Source organism: Rhodnius prolixus, unplaced genomic scaffold (genome assembly GCF_049639745.1).
Source record: "Rhodnius prolixus isolate KJV_2025 unplaced genomic scaffold, Rpr scaffold_14, whole genome shotgun sequence".
Taxonomy (NCBI): Eukaryota; Metazoa; Arthropoda; class Insecta; order Hemiptera; family Reduviidae; genus Rhodnius; species Rhodnius prolixus.
The window spans coordinates 5,842,686-5,864,748 of record NW_027411594.1 but is presented as its reverse complement, the minus strand read 5'-3'; the positions used below and the strand labels follow the sequence as shown (position 1 = coordinate 5,864,748).

General features: G+C 36.2%; 1 protein-coding gene across 8 annotated transcripts in view; it reads right to left on the bottom strand.

Annotated features, from left to right (window-relative positions):
• The window catches only part of LOC141451748 (secretin receptor-like), a 169,691-nt gene that overhangs the window by 53,922 nt on the left and 93,706 nt on the right, over positions 1-22,063 (bottom strand). For 5 of the 8 annotated variants that reach the window (XM_074123381.1, XM_074123379.1, XM_074123383.1 and 2 more), the window contains exon 5: positions 11,639-11,785. In XM_074123381.1, coding sequence (XP_073979482.1) covers positions 11,639-11,785 — 147 coding nt within the window. Of the gene's footprint in view, positions 1-11,638; positions 11,786-18,267; positions 18,462-18,524; positions 18,698-19,270; positions 19,388-19,466; positions 22,062-22,063 lie in introns of those variants that run through there. The other 3 variants (XM_074123384.1, XM_074123385.1, XM_074123386.1) reach the window with 3 other exon arrangements.

Here is a 22,063-nt window from a genome sequence, read left to right as displayed (position 1 = left end):
TAAAAGTTATACAACTCTTTTTATTGGTAGTTGCACCAAATTAAAATATACATATATATATAAGGAGCCGTTTTAACAGGAAACAAGACTACTAGCACAGCTGGGAAAAGTGAAGGAAAAAACCCGAAGAAAAACAAACGTCTGTGGGCATATTTGTTTTTTCCGGTGGATGACCGTATATTGCGACCTTTTAAGACCACTGGGCCCCCGTAACACGTGTCAGGCGAGTTTCTGCAGCACTCCTTAAGAGTCCAAGATGTCGGAGGAGGAATCCCAAGATTGTGGGAGGATTCCAGGTGGCTTCTTCTAGCACCTTGTAGTTTCCACAGGTTTCTAAATCTTGCTTGACTTGTGTGGCTAAGGATGTTACTTCCTCGGGGGAGGAAAAAACCAAGGCCTGTGAGCTTTACTCAGGAGTCGCTCTCCAGAATTAAGTAAGAGTCTGATCAATCAAAAGGACGGGTCTGTAGGGCTAGCTTTAGAGTGAGGGGAGCCACAATAGATCCAAAGGGGTTGCAGTGGCGTCCTAGTTTAATCCTAATTTAGATCTTGCTTGAATAATATGGTTACGCTTAGTTAAGTGGTGCATTTCAATTCCCTCCGTCTCCCTCCACAAAATCTACAAGAACCATCACATTGCGTTCAAGGTAACCCAGCTTCTTCAATTGCCCTATGCGGAATTTCTCTTTATTCATAGGCCAAGGTAAGCTTCAGATTGGTTCCGGTTCCAGATCTTCGCCTGTTTGCGGACTAGGAAGAAAGGTACTTCTGCAGACCTTTTTCTTTCAGCTCCTCATAATGAAAACCAACGCCTACATAACTAAATAAAAAAAGCAAGGCTTAGTTCCCATGAAGGAGGTTTTGGCAACAAACGCTCGCTAGCGCTAGGTCATCTCATTCCCTTCAACGCCAAGGTGCCCCCCACCCGAGCACCATCTTTTAATCTCAATTACTGGTAGTTCAGATTCCATTCACCGTTTACAATAAAAATCGCAATAATCTGGAATATCGATTACTGAAAGTAGTGCTACGATTGAACGTTCTCTTGTTGACTGAACCTGAACGAAATATCAATACTTCTGTTTTTGAGTTATGCTGATTGCCTTCGTTTATTGATTTTAGGTCACACAAAAAAATTAGGAAAGTACGCAGTATCTAGGAGGTCAGCAAGGACTGTGCAGATATATGGCCGGTACGTGTCAGGACGGAAGTCCTCCTGTCTATAGAGAGCCTAAGTGCTTGAATGTGAACACAATGTTAAGAAAAATAATAGCATTCTATTCGTGCCAGAATCGATACTTGTGCAATATCCAAATTTGCATAATGTTATTGGAGCAAGTAATGCTTTCCATTTAGTCAATTTCAGCAATTTTTTTTTACTTTCTCTTACTGTTCTTAAGAGGAAGTAATGACTGCAATGGTATGAATTTTAGAAATTGTAATTATTTCCTGGAAGTACATGTTCTGAAGTCTCTTGAACATAAAAGAAACTTTTTTTTTTTTCAGAGAATTTGTGAACCTCAAAAACGAAAAGTTTTTCAATTCAATCTTGGTATTCCGTTTGGGTACTGGTACCATTGTCGCTTCAAGTACTGAGTGTCTGGCGGAAATCCGTCAACCTAAAGTACTTCTTTAATGAAGGGATGTTTCTATTTTTAAATGACCCAAACGAATTTCGTTCGAATGCCTGAAGCTATCGAGAGAAAAAGTAGTAAAGTGCCTTTTTTTTCAGGCGGGGCTTAACGCCCAACTACCAATTAGGTGTCGTGGACGGAGGCGACCAGCAAACATACTTTACTGTAAATTTCTTTTATTAACCATTAAATAAAAATCCAAGGCCTAAAGACCGGGGAATCGAACCCACCAAATCAACAATACATCCTAGCTTTGCAGGTCTCGCCTCTAACCGCTCGGCTACCGTGGCGCCTTGAAGCTATCGAGATTTTTCCGTTTTTATGGGAAAACTATTTTTTTTCTCCCCCATGAGACGTCATGCACAAGAACTTCTTGAAAATTCTGTACATTGTGTGACATCCCAAAAAAAAGTATTAACTGATTAATAAATTTTGGGAAAAAGATGTTCCCGTTACTTAAGAAAACATAGTTGAATCAGCCTCTCAGTTGGAATGGCTGAAATTAAACCGACCATACCAGTTAAGTGTTGGCCAACGTAGAAATGAATTAAGAACAGTGTGCCAACAGTATGCCATAAATTGTTATCAACTATTAGCTGACATAAACGCAAGTGGCAAGTGTCTTATGTGGTGGAACTCTAGTGTTGCAAATAGTGGTGTGGGCTACTAAGTAAGGTTGATGAATGGTCTGGAGTATTGTGTTACTCCGTGGACTAGTTGTTCCTCCACCTAAGGGAGTGTGTAAAGGATGGAGATTGGTAGGTGGAGAGGCAGTGTCTCATGGTCTAGGTCAACTATGAATTACAGTAAAGGTTAATAATTTTATTTATTTTCCTGCTGAAATTTACTTTCTTTTATTTGATTAAAAACTAATAAATGTTTGTTTCGTCATAAAAACTAACTTCTAAAAACTATTGCAACAATAATACAACTAATTTCATCCAAGAAATGGCAACAGCCAGCAATATTATATTTCATAATTAAATTATTATTATTATTATTATTATTTCTTGTACAGTAACAAGAAACGGAAATATTAAAAGTTCAAAGGAAATACAATTAGCAGCAATGCTTCTTTTTTTAGGATGGTTTTTAATGCGGTTACCAACTACGACTCATGCGTTGTTTATCATTTTTTTGTTTTTGTGAATAAATGGTTTCCTTCTTCTTACACCGTTTAAACCAATAAATAGAAATAAGTTAATTTATTACGGCCTAAAATAAGGTTCAACTTTATTTAGTATGGATTATTATGAAACAGATGTTTCCTTTCAGTTCATAGTCTAACCTCTAAGAAATAGTTCGAGTTTTTTATTTATTTATTTAAGGCACGACAACGTCTGAGGTTACTGGTGCCCGGAGCTTATTTTAACGCACTGCTGGCCTCTGGCAATTTCTTGTTACAGACCAACACTGTCCATCACCAGTGCCAGTATCTCCTAAGATGAGCACATCTAAGGGTCTACAGCTGGAATGGAGAACCTTGGCATTTCCGCGTGGAAATTCAATATGCTAACCCCGCTAGGCTAATTCCTTCCAGAAGAATTTGATTAAGGGCCCAAAATTCGAATGGAGTGGAAATGGTCAGACCTTACTCTTAGGTGCTATTACTGTTCCATCGTACTTTGGTACGGAAAACCATCTTCACCTGTAATGGTGTGGTCAGTCCAAGCTGACACCTGGAGGATGTAGAGAAACCGTAAGTCATGAGCTGGGCATGACTGGGCTAGCAACCATTCTAGGCCTTTAAGAAGGAGTCTTAGTCTCTCTATTAAATGGTACCATGGGATCGTGAGTCAGCCCGCTGGAGTTCTGTCTTCAGGCTCACGAGTTGAGGAAAGGTTTCGTGGTGGTCGAGGTATTGCAAAGATGATGGTGGAGTCCCCCATGATCTATTGTGTGGGAGGAGGTTGGTTGGTTGGCCTTCGGGAATAGTTACGCCACCTTCTTTCTAAGTCTCCACAAGAACATGTTCCATCGTACTATCTAACCAACTACAGTCGAGCCTCCCATAAAGGACACTCTCACTAGCGGCCACCTCCATTTACGGATAGTTTTTGGATTTCCCCGTTTTACCCCTATACACTTTCTATATAAAAGAACCTCCGTCTGACGGACACTCTATATAGCGACCGCGGACATTCGATTTTGGGGAACGGATTAAATGTTTCACCTCCCACCAACGACCACCTTATTATTAAAAGTTCATTGGACGCGGAGATCAAAATAATTATCCCCTCTCAAGTTTTTCTTTTTTTCTGGTTTTTCCTAAAGTTTCCTATATAAGCTCCATACATCTTGTACCATTTTAATCATTTTTCAATATAACTTTGGACGAACAATATTATTTTTTCCGATATGTCTCTCAAACGACAGTGGTTAACTCTAGAAGAGAAAATAAATATGTTGGAAGATTTTGCAAAAATCAAATCGGATAATTAAGAAAAACTTGATGCATATCATATAGCTGCAATAATCTCCTTAACAAAAACTTACAGTTTTAAAAGTTAAGTATAAGGGTTGATTAAACACCAAAAGGTACACAAATCAGCTAGTACCCAACATTTCATTCATGCTTAGTTCATATAATTTAAGTAATTTTGCTGCATTAACTTTTCCTTCACATTTTTTAGAATTTATTAGATATCACAGACCCTTATGCTGGCCATATTTATCTACAAAATATTTGTTTAAGTAGCACTGTAAATTGACTTTAATATCTATTAATATTAATCTATAATAATCAAACTATTAATTACAGGTTAAAAAATTCAAAAACTTTTTGAAAAAATGCTTACATCAACATACATCAATGATTTTGTTTATTTTATTTATTTATTTTATTTTATTTATTTTTTTAAATCGTTTGTTTAAGTTCATTCTTCGATTAAAGTAATTGTTATTTTATGTAGTAGTCAAACGTTTATAATAATAGGTAATAATTACCTGGCTTTATCGCAAATAATATGGTTTTCTTCAATTACATTCTCAATCTAGGTGTTCTTCCCACAATGTTGTATACATGTAATATAAAATAAATGAGATATGCATACGTTTAGGACATCTAATTATTCCAGTATTTTACTATAAGTAAAATTAGGGGGTCTAAATTAAATTACAATTGAGAAATGAATAAATAATGTTGAATAATCTACTTGTTATTAACTGTGTGTTATTTGTGCTCACGAATATTTCGGTAAGACGAATTCAAGACTGAAATATTCTTTTAAATCCGTGATTCAAATTTAAACAGTAGCCGACTCTAACTTTGTCTTTTTCTACTTTTGCATATATCGTATATATGTGACATCTCAGAATAAAGGGCAAATTAAAGCTAAATCCGAAGAATAATTCGGAATAGAGTTAAAATAAAGTACCTATTTAAAAACGGATATAATATACATCTTATCATAATTATAACAAAATAATATTATGAATGAACTGGCCAGCATAAGGGTCTGTGATATCTAATAAATTCTAAAAAATGTGAAGGAAAAGTTAATGCAGCAAAATTACTTAAATTATATGAACTAAGCATGAATGAAATGTTGGGTACTAGCTGATTTGTGTACCTTTTGGTGTTTAATCAACCCTTATACTTAACTTTTAAAACTGTAAGTTTTTGTTAAGGAGATTTTTGTACCTTTTGGATAGATTTTCATTTTTGTCTATTTTGCGAAGTTACATATCTGCTTTACAGATTTGTTTAAAATTTGGAATAAGCAATTCTATCATTATAACCTGAAAAGGTGTTAAGTCGGAACTGTAACTACCACTGGAGAGATCTTTATAAAGAATGATTATAGTTGCCATCCTCAATAACAATTTTTTTGAGAAAGCGTTTTGAATAAAATAGGAAGGTATTTGTACGTAACTAGCAAAATTAAACTGCGATTTCAGTACTTCCTTTTAAGAGGAGTAAGAAAAACAAACTGCGAATACAGTACTTCTCCCAAAAAGGCAAAGAGGCAAAGATTTTGAATCGAACGACAATTCATTGATGTAAATCGGTTCACCCATTGATAATTTTAACAGTTGCAAGACTTCCTCTTAGTAGGTGTAAGAGCATGATGGCACTTCACTGCCACGTAGAGGACCTTTAATCACTTCTTCGTGCTAAATTTTATCAAAATCGGACTAAGCGTTATGGAAATATTGGTAATAATAGTTTTAGAAAGGGCTTTACTTGGGTGGGGCAAACTCCCCTCCTTATGAGGCGTAGCGTCGAGACTTTTAAAATGCAAATCTGTACAAAATTTCGATTCGAATGACACTTTATTCATGAAAATCAGTTCACGTGTCGATAATTTGAAACGATTGCTATACTTCCCCTTAACAAGTGTAAGATTAGATCGTCGCTTTAATGTTATGTAGGGGAGCCCTAACCCTATCATCCTACCAAATTTTATCAAAATCGGGCCAAGATTTACAGAGTAATTAGTAATAATAATTTTGGAGGGGGCTTACATAAAGGGGGCTAACTCCTCTCCCATTCGATGTACAGCGACGAGACCCCCAAAAGGCACATCTACATAAAATTCCGAATCGAATGACACCTCATTCATGAAAATCGGTTCACGCGTTTAGGCGCTACGCAGTTTACAAAAAAGGTAACAACAACAACAACAACAACAACAACAACAACAACAACAAGAAGAACAAGAACAACAACAATTTTTGAAAATGCCGTTTTTGCACATTTTCGGCAACTTTTTTCTCAAAATCTATCAGATCTAGGTTGTTGCAAAAAAATTACAGTTATAAAGGAGGATTTGCCCTACATTATAAAGAAAATTTGGGAATTTTATCTTTTATAGAAAAAGAGAAAAAAATTGTCAAAGTTGGGTGTTTTTCAACGTTACGCTTTTTCCTGCAGTTTTTGATGATCAACCCTTATACAACTGTCCTACCGGACAGTTTTAATTATGCAATTTATGTACGTTTTTAAATCTATTAATAATAAACAAGTTTTAAAAAGATGTTTGGAAAAAAAAAAACCATATTTTTTCATTATGAAACTTGCCTACCTCCTTCTAACGACCACCTCCAAATAGCGGCCACTTTGCTTTCCCCCGCCAGTGCCGTTACTGAGAGGTTCGTTATATAATCATCAATAAGAACCAAACTGTGCTACTAAATATCAAAATTTAAAAAGAATCACTGACTAATAAACGGTTCCAATTGTTTTGTTATTTCTTACATTGAAATACATACACAGAACCTTTATTTGAAAGATTTTGCCCAAGCAGCTTTGATTAGAGGTACGTACTTCAAGGAGAGGAGATGAATAGATTTCCTCTGTGATATTCTGTGTGATTTACAGTCCAATCTCTTGGGTTTACTCATAAGGAGGATCCCATTTGTTATTAAAATTACTTGTTTGAAGAAAATTCCCCAATCCGAAGTAGGACTTTAATCCATGGATTTACTGGAAAATGGCTCCCAGGATTTTCTGCAAACTTAGTGTATATATCGTACATTATATACATACATATATAATACATTTCTAGGTTGTACTTTGGGTGAGGGTCCCTGTAACGTTTTAGTGTAACATTTTAACAAACTACAAATTTATTTTTTTGTAATTTAAGGCGAGTCCAACATCTGATGTCGCGCGGAGCTTTTATTGAAAGCACTGCCGCCCTACAAAAAGTCTTCTCTAGGTATATACAACCAACACTATTCATTATCGGACAGTGGAGCTGTAAAGAATACCCTAGGAAGAGATAATCTAATAACCTACAGCTGGATAAGATAAGAACGGGATCTTCCAATGGGCTACGCAAACCACTAAGCTATCTCTAAAAAACATTTTGAGAGTAAGAACCTTGAGAGTAAAAGATTTTCTTTTTTAGTTTCCTCAATGTATTTCCGACGGAAACTCGATGACGAAAATTTGATTCCTAGAAGCAACATGACCATTATTAAAACATGGTGGAATGATATCCAACGAATATATAATTACATTTGTATAGAGCTGATCCTAACGCCATTAATTCAATTTTATTAATACAAATTCAAACAGTGTAATACGAGAAAAAATAAATTTATCATACGAGAGAGAGCTAGAGATAGAGAAAGAGAGAGTTTCCCAAGTATGAAAACAATGCCGGGCAACTTGAGTAATAATATTAAAATTAATTTTCTTAGAAGGAAAAGTAGAAAATTGCTGAGTAAGGTTGAATCCCAATTGGTAAACAGAATTGAGAAACTCGATCTTCAACAAATATAATTTGGCCAGCTGGAAGAGGACGAAGATGGAAGACACTGTTTGGTTTGTGAAGAAGATAAAGATGGTGACGTAGCAAGATTACCTTACCCAACTATACGGGGGGAGAGAGTAATATTATCTGGAAATTTTTTGCTCTTTGGAAGATGGTAACTCTTAAGAAAGACCTGTTTTAATTCTTATCACGAGCGGAGAAAGATTTCTAGACAGAGAGAATGATTGGAACAGCTTTCTTCCTTAGAATATGTGAACTATAAAGTTAAATAAAATTTCTTAAATTAACAATAAAAGAAGTTTATTGCTATCCTCTGATCCTGATGCAGTAATCTCCCCAGTTTAGAGAAATGCTTCTACGAAAATAACGACAAAGTGGAAGCAAGTGTCTGTCTTTTCGAAAAATTACACTGCCTCCTCTAAACTATGACCAATCTCCTCTCCCAATCTCCGCTGTTAGCCGCCCATGTCGATAAAAGACTAACATGGAACCCCTTCACACTCGTCTTAAGCGACTAGAATGAACACAAGATCCTGACAAATCAATATAGAGAAAAAAAAGCCTCTTATATCATATTCCATGGACCTATAACCTATGGAATTAAGAGGTTCAGCCATGTGTTTTAACACTAAACCTACCGCCATTTATGCATAACTATTCCTACCGTGACCGGTCAAATGACCGCACTTTAAAATCACTTAAATTTCTTATTTTAGAATGAAGATAATAATTATTTAACAATGAAAAAGCGTAGTTTCTTTTGTTTAAAAATAAATCTCGTAGATTTTACTCTTTATTGCATCATTTTTTATAATTATAGGCTTCTCAATTGCACATTTCCCGCATAAGCATTTTTTACAGTTTAGACAGCATTTTTTTAGTCTTATTGCCTTTGCAGTATCTTATATTTGGCTATTTTCCGACCACTTGTTCGTGTACTAATATTTGTCATGCTTTTGCAATGGTTAATAGAAAGTTTTGCCTTGAAATTTCACTTCCGGTAGTTTTTTTTTAAAATACAAAATCCATGCATTTATCCCCTGCTAAGTCTCTAGGATATTGGAAACTAATTTTTTTTTGAAACTCCTAAGAAACCAAACATTACAACCAAAAATTCTCCGCACTATGCCCTTCCTCAATATTCCTAACCTGTCCGACGTAACCTCAATCAAGGTAATCCCACAATCTGCACTTTAAAAAAATCCTTTAGTCTGTCGCCTCTATTCCCGAATAATTACTGCGACGTCCCTCCTAGACATCTTAAACGTCAATGGCCTCTTGATTTGCTCCAATGAATATATCTAGTTCAAGTCATGTAAAATCTCTCATGATGCGTGCTACCAACTCATATTAATCATTAATTATGTTGTAAAGAACAGCTGTATTACTTATTGCAAAGTTCTGCCATTGTAATCAAATAAAAAATTGGAGGAGCTTGAAATTCTTTAAGTTTGTTTTATACATGAATGACATATTGTATAAAGTAAAGTAATCGCCTATTTTTTCAGGCGGGGCTTAACGTCCAACTACCAATTAGGTGTCGTGGATGGAGGCGACTAGCAAACATACTTTACTAGAAATTGCTTTTATTAACCATTAAATAAAATCCAAGACCTAGACCGGGGCTTGAACCTACTAAACCAACAATACATATTAGCTGCGCAGGACTCGCCTCTAACCGCTCGGCTACCGTGGCGTGGCGCCATAACACATATTGTATATTTATATACATAAAAAAAGACCACCCAGAGTTTTGCGAATGGCACAGGTAATAAGATAAAAGTCTCTCCCAAGATAGAGGCCACGAAATAGAGGGGACTCCAAAACATTACACCGACAGAAGGAAGACGCTGAGCTCTCACCAAACAGGATTCTTCTACGTAATAGCTCCCACATTTTAAACAAAATTCCTGTTTAAAGCCTTTTGAAGGGGGGAAAAAATTGTGTTTGGGCTTAAATGTAAATTTCCCAAAGTATTTTTTTTTTCTAATTTTGGCTCAGTTTTTCGATCAGTTTATAAAGTGGGATAGGATTTAATATCCTAACATGTGATGTTGGTGAGCAGATGCTGTTTTACAAAGGAATAACACACTACTACAGGAAGAGAAAGTTAGTGTGAGCTAAAGTTTGCCAATATACGACAGCCAATCCCACAAAGTGGCATCTAACAGCTCATACAAGCTCTATTTTATATAATATATTAGAGCTTTAAGCGCTGAGAAAGATTGAATCTCGCCGGAATGCCAGAATCACTGAGTAAATAGCTAAGCCGTTTCACTTTTACAATAAAAAGAGGATATTACCTTTAAATGTAATAATAAAATGAAATATTAATCAAACCAGTACACTATATGGGACATCAAATGGATAAGATATTAAATATCGCTTTGAAATTAAATATCAATTTTTATATTATTCTGATCCTATATTCCACAATAACTTACATTTTCAGTTTTATCTACTACTAATGATCCCTTTTTCGATAACCGGGAGTTGGTGAATGGGGTTCTATTTTCTTGAACCTGTAGAATTAGTAATAAAAAAGCAGTGACTTCAATATTAAAAGTGTTCAGTTAAAAAGTCAAACAACCAATTTACCTCAAATTGATTTACATAATTAACCCTTATTAATATTTATATAAGTGATAAGTCCATAAATTTTTACCGAAAAGTAACTTTAAGGGCATGTCTAACACCTTGCTTCTCGGTGCTCTCGGAGAAGTGCTCAAAAAATTCGACTTTCACTGCAAAACAAAAACAATCCTGCGCCATATTATGCACATCTATAGTTTTGACGAAAATCGTGGGGAGCCATTTAGAAGGAAATCTATTAAAGAAAACTGGGAAAATCTTTACAGTGAAGTGCCACTTTCGGTACTTCAATGATTTTGTTTTCAAATTGTCCAAAGCTTAGTGTTCAATGGTAACAACTGAACCAATATTGAATCGGAATTTTCTAGCGGTTTTCAGTTTTTTTTGAGTTATTATGCTGATTCAAAGACAGTACTCAAAATATCCAAAATCTGCAAGATTTCATTTCTTCCTCAAGCTACTTTCTTCCGAGGGGGGTGCCACAGGCACCTTCCAGATTAAGATTGGCTGTTGTGTGGGGTTCCGCCCACTAAACCCCCCCCTCTTCAGACATAACTTCCACCCCGGAACCTCCATAAGCATTACTTTTCAGGGTGATGCCTCGTATTGAATGCAACGATCTTTGAATTAGCAAATTCTCTGGGCCGTAGATCTTATCGAGACGGTCTAGCTCCTTCTTCTTTGTTCTTAGCACAGACCAAGAACAAAATAGGAAACTTCCTCCCATAGGTCCTAGGCTAACCATCACAGTATCCACTATGCTGTGCCGGTGAAAGCGGACCAGTTCTTTCCTGCAGTCTCGCTCTTTCCTCCGCCTAATAATAGTAATAATAATAATAGAGAAGGGATCAGCTATGCGGTTAGCGTACTGGACTCCCACGCGGAGGTCCCGAGTTCTAATCCAGCTGCTGACCCTTAGATTTTCTCTTCCTAGGAGCTTCTTACAGCTCACTGTCCGGTGATGGACAGTGTTGTCTGTAACGAGAGAACACTGTCCGGAGGCCGGCAGTGCACTGGAAAAAAAGCTCCGGGCGCCAATAACCTTAGGATGTTGACGCGCCTTAAATCATTAAATAATAATAATAATAATAATGATGTTCTCTCCTTCAAGAATTACCACAACAACAAACCCCTAGGAATAATCCCTACGAAGAAGAAGCACAAATTTAACAAAAGTGAATTGCTTACCTCGAGATACATAATGTTGGATTTTGGTGGCAATAAGTCTTCTTCTGGATCATTCTCCATACAGGCGGTATAATCAGTCCAGGTTTGATTGAGTGAATAATCAAAATACCAGGTGCCATTCGACTGGCAGTACTTTGTGGCGTTCCTCTGGAAATAAAAAGAAAGAGGAAACTCATTTAAATATATGCTATTTAAAGTATTGTAAGTTATAATTGGTGAACACCTAGGTGCCATCCTTCACAATTCTTTTCTTGTTTTTTGTGCTTCCAGTTCGGCCAAGGTATGACAGTTTTCCAATGTAACCGAGATTTGTCCACAGTAAAGCGGCATTTTCGGTTGACCGTAAGCTAAATATCAGAATCTTACTTTCTGCGATTTTTTGTTTTTTAGTTACGGTAGCCGCCCCCAAAACACACACAGACAGGGAAGACCCATTCGAATTCAGGAACCTCAAAACGGATATTACTCCTCTTACGAATTCTTCAGGAATCATAAAACGGATATTACTCTTACGTACTGGAAACATAGTGGAGCGGCGAGCAAAGCGGCGAAAACAAACACAAGTTAACATATGGGACCGCGCATAGTGGCGAGCAAAGCGAAGATAGAGCAATACTATCTATAGAGAGTAGAGCAAAGCGTTATGACATGTTTGATTTCTTTGCTCTCATCGCGCTCAATTTTTAAAGGTTATGGATATTGATACATTTAGTTTAGTTTGTTTAAAGAATCCTCTGTGGAACATAGTATTTGCGAAGCTACAATAGTTTTTAACAATTAATAATTAATAGTTAAAATTAATTAATAATTAGTAGTTAATGGAGAATTCGGGTAATTTTTGCTACATTTAATTTGGTTCTCATTCCCTTAATGCTAACTTTCAACTAAATACTAGGCAAAATTAAATTACATTTTCACGTCCTACTACTTCTGATCAGAACGAATTCTCCAATCCTTCTTCTGTAGCGTCGTACTAATCCAGTTTTTCAGATGAACAACATTAATTTACGACAAATCATGGAGTAGTGATTTAATAAAATTATTGTTTTTTTTTAATTGACTAATTTCTTTTTATCTGTATATATTTCTATTTTGTTACCTCAAAGTAACTGCTAGGATTAATGGGGTAACACTGGGCTAGTATGTAATCAAATGTTAAAATAGATATTCTAAAATACGAATGAATCTTGCCAGGATGCTCCCGAAGTTGTTGGTACAAGTGATGGAATTCACAAAGTTCATGTCTAAATATGTTTGTACACTGCAGGAGAAAGGCAATCTCGCTAAACTCGCCACTATGTGCACACGACTCTTTGCTCGCTGTTCGTCGCTCTCTTTGATCTGAAGCAGCTATCATCGTCGCTTTGCTCGCCGCTCCACTATGTTTCCAGCCTTAGGTACCTCAAAACAGATGTTTCCGATATCTCAAAATAGATAATCCTAATTACGAGAATTATAATCTCCTACAATCAGTAAGAAGACACTAAAAAATAAATATGGCTGAGAAGCAAATTTGTGTAATAAAACTACATCCATTTTTTTTTCCCTTTGACCAGGGCTATAATTTATCAAATCAACCATCAAATTACCAATCAAAAATCACAGAGAGAAATCAACTACCTTCGCATTCCCCCCCCCCAACTCGAAAACTTATCGCTCGTTTTTATTGTACTACTGATGACGTGATTATTCAAATATTTGACTGGTTTTAGTACCATAGCAGCCCACGTGGTGGTGTTATTTATCGCGCTAGGAATAGTACCAGTAACAATAACTGCCGTATTATTCAAACTCCATTTCTTCGGTGAAATGAATAGCGACAAATACTTTGATTAACTAATTTAAGTTCCTTTTAAAATGATCATCAAAATATTGTTACTACACCATTATGACTTGCCCAGATTGTAATTACATTGAGGACCATGTCTGGTGACATATCGATTGAAGTAATAATAACACTGTCCAACTGTTAACTTGAAAAGTGAGACGACAGTCTATGTCGCTTTTGTTGAGGGAATTTGCGGAGGTGTGCATTGAAGCTTGGTAGCCATTATATGCAGGGATGTGTGAACAGTTCCAAGTGATTCTGATGAATGGAAGTAATTTATTGAATGAAAATGTCCTCCATGTGTGAATGGTGACAATTCATGTGTTTAGTTATAGTAAAGGTAGTCAGAGGTTTTTTTGTTTCTCTTGAATGAATGAAATTTATTGATTGAACGGAGATGAATGAAGTTGAAATTCAATGCTAAGTTTTTAGTTGTCAGAGATTCTCCTTGGAGGTTCAAGTATTAGAGGTGGAGTGGTAGTTTAAGCTGACGATATGGCTACTCGGAGTAGAATGAACTGCGATTATCCTCTCAGCTGATTTCTGGTAAACATATACATATATTTGCCATAAATTATCAGTTATGAGCGTGAGATCGGTTTTTTCGTTGAATTCTTCAAAAACAGTATAACTAGGAGAACAATATTTGGTTATTCAGGAAACCTTAAAGGCAAGGAAAAACACACTGACGTCTTAGGAAAATATCTTGATGTAGGAGCCATGTTTGTTGAGTCAGCACTATCTGTAGGGAGTGTACGAGTATAGTATAAACAACATTTGTAGCGATGGGCTCTCAGAGAAACACCGAAATTACCACCACTTTCTAACAATGCACAAAAGTTGTAAACCTAACAGTATCTCCTCTTACATACCCAATTGTAGGTAACTTAAAGCAAATATTTTTTTTTCACTTCATTAGCCATATGTTATTTACAACTACAACAAATATTGCATCAAGTAAAATTTGATCGTATAGGTTAAATTCACATGAAAGTCATGATAAGAGTAATCACCCATTGGTGAAACTCTTTCTCGGTGGATATTACACTCACATCAATAGGTCCCTAGGCCACTTCCGCTTCAAGCGACGAGGAGGATTGTCTGGAAGGATTGAGAAGAGGAGAGTTGTTGCACAAGAGGATTAGAATGGAGAGAGCTAGGAGGCTGTGAAAGTTGCGGTAGCGAGACTTTATTTAGATCGGTGACAAAAGGGATGTGAAGGTCCAGTGTGAATGGGTAAGGTTAGAAATGTAGTATGGAGCATTCAGGATTTTCCTGTAGAATTTTAGACTGTGTAGTGTCTGCAGGCGTTTTGGAGTTTGCAAGGGTTTGGTTGAGCCCCACACTTCTGCTCCGTATGTCCAGTAACAGTGTCTTGCAAATTGTCTGTCAGTTTGTGATTCAAGTCGAGTTTGGATCTGCGGTCTAGAAGACTAGTAAGTAGCTTGTAGCGTCAGTTCACGTCTTGTCGTTTCAGTCGAGTATATGGGGTCCCACGTGAGTCTCTCTTGTCAATGTACAGTCCTAAGTACCGTACTACGTCAGCTGGAGGAAAAAGTTACACCGTTCAGTTGAACTGGTGAATTCGCAGATTTTCGTAAAGTAAACGTAATGTGCTCATGATTTTTGCTCATTAATTTTTTATTTTCCATTTTCGGAACCAGGTTTCGAGAAAATTGAAATGGATTTGACGAATGGTGTGACTGGCTTGGACCGGATCGGAGTAGGCGATTACTTTACTTTACTTGACTTCCTTTCCATGCTTTTAAAGGAAATGGCAAGAGTCATTTCCAGGGAGACAAAAAAAAACTAAAGCAAATATACATCTCAAAATGGTTTTATTAACAGAATTACTCTAGAAATATTTCAGTGCAAATCTACCACAATTCATTGATTCTTTTATTTTGTGGATGCTTTTGAGTTTTGAGGACTTACAATTTTAGAATGGCTCTCTGAAGAGGATGCAATAAAATTCAAGACTAGATGGGTATGTAGATTTTTTAAAAAAGAGTAGTCACAGTCAAATTGACCATGATCCAGGGTTTGCCTGTGGGTACCTGAACTCAGTGGGTCGTTGCAAACAAATTAACTCTGCATGCCCTAAGTGAATTATTCAACTTCAAATTGGGGGGGGGGGGACGGTAATATCAGCTAGCAGAGGCATTTTTTTTTTAATTATTTTGTTACGGTACACATACACACATTATGACAAATTTTCTGGAAAATTGCTCCTATTTTCTTTTAATTCCGTACATACATTCCACAAACAATCTTGGCACCCAGAAACACGGGAGTGAACGTCTTTTTCTTACTCTAAATCGATCATCAATTCGATCCCATGACGTCCTTCCACAAACTAAAAAAAAAGAAAAAGTAAAGTAATAGCCTATTTTATCAGGTGGGGCTTAACGTCCAACTACCAATTAGGTGTCGTAAAAAAGTCTTTTCTTACTACAGCCAGGCGGCAATGAATAATTACAGTCTGAATTCATAAATACTTAAAACAATGACACAATAAATATATTTCAAAGATGGTGAATGCTGCCACCGTCAAGTTAACTTTTTATCAAAACTAATTTTGCAGAAAACTTTGGAAAACTTCTCCACCCGCCCTCCCCACAGTTCTAAATAAAATTAAAATTTAAATGAATTTTCACTTTCAAAAACTTTCCTCAATGTGTACAGAGTAATGGTTTTTATTTACATAATAAATTTTATTCATGTTTATTAATAAATGAACTTTTTACTAATTATTACTGGCTTCCGGCAGGAGTTGGAGTTATAAAGTGGTGGGGAGGAGTTAAGGGGGATTAGCAACTTCTTTAGAAATCTCGGAATGCCGCTATTGGTGGAGTGACACAAGAGATTCTAAAGAAGTGAGAATATTTCATGAAATCAGTTCACCTTAGGGCTCACAGCTGATTCAAAGGATATTAAGTTAGAGACTGTAATTTTATTGGTCAGAGAGGTAACGTGAATACACTGTGGTCACCTACAGTGACGTAGCTTCCTGTTTGGTTCCTACTGCTTCCACTAATGTCCAAACATTTTTTTTTTTTCTTGGTAGTCGCTGATTAGGTTTCTAATTTTTCACCGGAATACACATTTCGAAGTGTCTTGAGTATCCTGAAGGCACAAAAGGGATACTGGTAAGGTTTATTCGGGTCTTCTGGAAAGCCTAAATCGAAGCATAAAGTTTCGGCTTTCTGCCACTTTTTTCCACCAATATTTAACAACACAAACTAACATTGAGATGGGAATAGTTGGTAGAATAATTTATTGTCCAGTCGTTGAACAGACAGCCTCGATTAACTAATTAAGAACCATAAGTAAATATTAAGATAAACTTACGTAAATAGTTAGAAAACTTTAAATGAACGGTAGTTGAATCATAAGAAATTTGTTATACCAGATGTGGCTATTAAATACCGAGACTGATGCTGCTACAGTAGAACTATGCATGCGCCAAATCCTAACGACCGAACAGCTGTGCAGCGTAAAGCCTTCTCTTTCGATTACAGCGTCTCACGTGTTTGTAGAGAAATCTGTCTGACCGGAACCGTCGTTTGTGTAAGAGGTGTTAGTTTCGTTTTGCCGCAAAACATGATACTACACAAGTAGTAGAGCAACGAATTGTCGTGAAATTTCACATCAAAACTTGATAAAACCGCTACTGAAACCTATCTTTTATTAAAAGAAGTTTATGGCGATCAAATGCGCAAGTTTTTGAATGGTTCAAGCGTTTCCAAGAAGATGGCCGAGAAGACGTCGGAGATGATGACCGCCCGGGTCGCCCTTCCACGTCCAAAAACAGATGAAAATATCTGTTATAATTAATGAACATTACTACCGTGAGGTGCTCGCTCAACTCCGTGAAAGAGTTAGGAAAAAACGACCCGATTTGTGGAAGAACAAGTCACGGGATTCTCCATCAAGACAACCGGCGCCGGCTCACACTGCATTGTCTGTCAAGACGACGTTTCTAGCCAAGTACAACATCCCAGTTTTAGGCCATCCTAGCCTTATTCGCCTGACCTGGCCGCCCCATGTGACTTTAGATCTGTACCCCAAAGTCAAATCTGCATTAAAAGGAACACTGGATTTCAGACCGCTGTGAAGCTGTGAAAGAAAAAGCGGCACGCGGCCATGCAGGAGCTCACAGAAAAATACTTGCCAGCACTGTTTCGAACAATGGTAAATTCGCATGGAGCGTTGTAGGGATAGGGGTGGGGTGCATATTGAAGGTGATAATAACTAAATATGTATAAATTTAAAATAAAATGTTTTACAGCATCAGTCTCGTTATTTAATAGCCACACCTCGTACATCATAATCACAGCGTAAATGTACTTTTATTTAGTTACATCTGAGCTGTAAGTAAATCACAAGTAACTAAGCTATAGTAAATCCTAAATGAATCGTATTTAAAACTCACGTAGACTTGTATGTCATGTATAAGAGAATCGTAACTATAATTCGTAAGAGAATTATGAGCATATCGTAAATAAATGGCAAGAGAAACATAAATTAGATTAAGGGCCCCTTCAGAGCGTACGTCATTACAGTGAAGTACCATATTCAATTAAAAATTAGGTAAACGTAATTAGAAATCGACATAAGTAATCGAAATACGTAAACGTAATCGAAAGAGCCACTTAATACATTTTTAATAATATATTTATATCAACAATCAGCCAAAGTGGTTGAGTACGTACAAAAGACAAATCGATAACAGGTACACAAATAAAAGTCAGAGACTGTTAAGTATCAAGTGATTACAGCATACAAGAACTTCTTTTACCTTTTTTTTTTTTATATACATCAAAATGTTAATCTTCTTTATCTGATGCAAACATGTCCAGCTTTTCCAACACTTCTATAGCAAAAGCACCTGTCTACCAACTTTTCTATTCACTGAATGTACTCTGAATGAAGAAATGTTAAAGAAAACATTGCGAAACGTTTCAGCCTGACAGGTATGAAAGAAAAGTCACTCTAGAAGGCACAATCAACTTTAGTTATTTAGAGAATCTTGGAATACAAAAAGATAGATCATACCTCTGTCGCCTATCCATCCTCAAAGGAAATCCAAATTTATCTCACCGTCTTTGCACTAATTTTCTTTTCCATGATTTTTGTAAACCTTGATGTTCTTGCTATGCTTAAACATAAACCCCGGTAGATTTTTTTTTTTTTTCAGCTAACTTCTTACACAATTCATCAATGTTTTCCTGTAAGGTTTAACGTACTGTTGAAGAGGTAGTTACAATATATTGTTAAAATAGAGTTTGTGTTCTACAAGTTTGTTCAATGTAAAGGCAACACTCATTTTTTTACTTAAAAACGTTAATTTTTAACTGTTTCAAGTTTTAAAATAATGATTTTGGAGAATATCGTGGTGCGGTCATAAGTACAAGAACAAATTTTATTACTTCATACCAACGTTTCGGTAAAGATATCTTCTTCAGGGTATTGTAAAATTTGTGGAGTTAAATGTTTTGGCAACATCATCATAACTGTTGATAACTCCACAAATTTTACAATACCCTGAAGAAGATATCTTTACCGAAACGTTGGTATGAAGTAATAAAATTTGTTCTTGTATTTATGACCGCACCTTGATATTCCCCAAAATCATCAATCAACAACGGTCGAAAAAAACAAAACCATCATTTTAAAATAATAAAAACTGTACCAAATAACCAAGTACCTATAAGTATTCATGCTGATAAAAGTAATCATTGATCTCAATAATTATTATAATTAAACAAATGAATACAAATTTTTAGTTAATATAATGCTACCTGCACAAGATGTAACTGCGATAAGAACTGAAACTCATTCTGCCAGTTAACCAATTAACTTAAGCCAATTTAACATTATAATACAACACTACGCATAATGTTCATCCATAAGAATACCTTTAAAAAAAACACACAAAAATAATTTACTAATTTTATACTTTAAAAAGATTAATGCTAGTTTTACTACAATACGAACCTAAAGAGAAGTGGAGAAGTGGACAAAGCGACTGAGTAGAACAGCTGTTAAAATATAAAGCAGGATGACCAACCTAACTTCAAACAATTGAAATAATAATATCAACTGTCAGCTACAAAATGTTTAAGAGTACAACACTGTAAGCATTTAATACAATTATTAATTATGAACAAACAATTCTTCGAAGAAGTTTACTTTGTTTATACTTTCCTTAACTACTAGAATGTTCTCTTAAGAAATGACAAGTTCTGATTAAATAAGTCTTCATTTAGAAAAACCTTTCTTTTGTTTATTTCTTGTTAAAACTATAAAAACCTTTCTAATGTTTATTTTCAAGTAATTTAATTGCTTCAGTTTAGTTAGTACATTTTTTTCTATTACTTCTTCTGCTAACAAATAAATAATTTACTGGTGTATAGTATTTTGCAAATTTTTCTACTTATTTCAACCAATAATAATCTACATGTTTCGAAGTCTCAGTAGCCAGAAACAAAGTCTCTGGTTTAAACACTCACATGAAAAAATTCAAAATTCCGAGATCTGTGTTTGGCTGACGGTAAAAATAATTGCCTACCAGCACAACACAATTATATTTAAAAAATAATAATAAAAATGGCCATTTAACAATCTAATATCAAGAGATAAGATTATTGACCCTCACAATAAAACAAGTGTGTCTCATATAAGAGAATGTATTTCTTTCAAAACCAAGGGATGTATACTAAATCTAGCCGTTTCCATCGATCTTGTCATATGGAAATTCTTTCACGAATGGATGCAATAAATGAAATGTTAATATAAAAATGGCGTTATGCAAACATTACCATTTCTCATTTTCACCCAATATATTACAAAAAATTTCCATTTTCATCAGTTTCCTTTTACACACTTTTTTTCTCACAAATAAAATAAGATATTCAAAACCGAAGGAATTGCATTCGAATACGATTGGTGCATGAATAAAGAGAGTAATTTCTATATTTCATCTGTTATTTTGCAACTTTTTATCATATACATCTAAAAAAGGACAAAACTAACTTTTGGGGAACGTTTAAAACATGTATCTCTTAAGGCTGAAAAAAACCATATCTGCACTAAGCAGACCAATGGCAAACGTTGGAGGACCTTTGTCTAGCAAGAGACGGCTCCTGATGTCCGCAGCAAATGCGGTCATGTTATATGGCTGTGAGATTTGGGCGGAAGCCCTAAATAAAAGGAAATATAAGAAGTGGCTGGCGGCAGTCCAAAGAAAAGGAGCACTGAGGTCTGTCTATTAGTGCTTACAGGGCGGTTTCGGGGTCGGCGGCCCTGGTAATAGCAGGGGTTCCACCCATTGACTTGGTGGCAATAACCAGAAGACTGGCCTACCTGCTGAGGGCGTCTCTCGGTAGTATTGACGCCAAAAAGAGGGCGACTGCTCGGCTGGCACAATAATGAAGAGACTGCTGGGCGAATGACGACCAAGGGCGATGGACTACAGGGTTGATTGTTGTTCCGATGACCTGGGCAGATAGGAAACATGGAGAGGTGGATTATTACCTCACATAATTTCTTACTGGCCACGGATATTTCACAGGTTTCCTTAATAAAATCGGGAAAAGGCCGTCTGAGGCGTGCATTTACGGGGACTCGGACACGGATGACGCTCTGCACACATTTTTTGAATGTACACATTGGGTACAAGAAAGAAGAAGATTGCAGGAAGTTGGACCGGTCCGATAACTCCGGACAGCATCGTCGGACGGATGCTGGAAGATAACGAAGCCTGGGCGAGGGTCTCTTCCATGGTAAGGAGGATCCTAATTAGCAAAAGAAAGGACCTGGATCGTTGCAGGTACAATTGAAGAGTAGTAAAAAGAAGGAAAACCAAGTTTATGAGGCGCCATCCCGAAGTAATGCGGGATGGACATTTTACGCCTGAAGGGGAGGTTTTTTTTTAGTGGCTCGAGCCCCACACACCCGACAGATTGTCGGAAGGTGCCTTTGGCATTTTTCCCCCTCGAAGAAAAAAAAAAAAAAATCATACACATCTAAATGTCATTTCTCAAACAAAATTGTCACTGCTGTTACACCTTAGAACCTGCGATACAAGCATAAGGGATCTCCAATCTCCCAACCAGAAGGGTCATATTGGTTTGATATTTTCTTTAAAAATGAAAGCAAAAATTTTCTTTAAAAATGAAAGCAAAAATTTTCTTTTAAAATAGTACGTTCATATATACATAGATCTAAACTTTTCATTAAAAATATTTTTAGGAAAATGGGACAAGCGAAAGTGCCACTTTCCTAAAGGCGTTTCTACGAGTACATCCTTAGTTTCCTGCAGCTGTTAAGAGCGAATCGCATCAAGTGTTTTCCAGAACCTGTAGCATTACGTAGCGAACATTTTGATTTCCCCCCACACCCCGATTTATTGATGACTCCCAACTTACCCTACAGAAAATATTCATGATTATAAGAAAGCCATTTTTTTTTCTTAAATCTTGATTGTTTACAAATTATCCAGCCCTCTGTGTTAAACTGAATTCTGTGCCCTGAAAGTTTGGTTGTCAGATGGCTTCGGATGTCAAGAACAGAACTTTTTCTTCATCATTTTA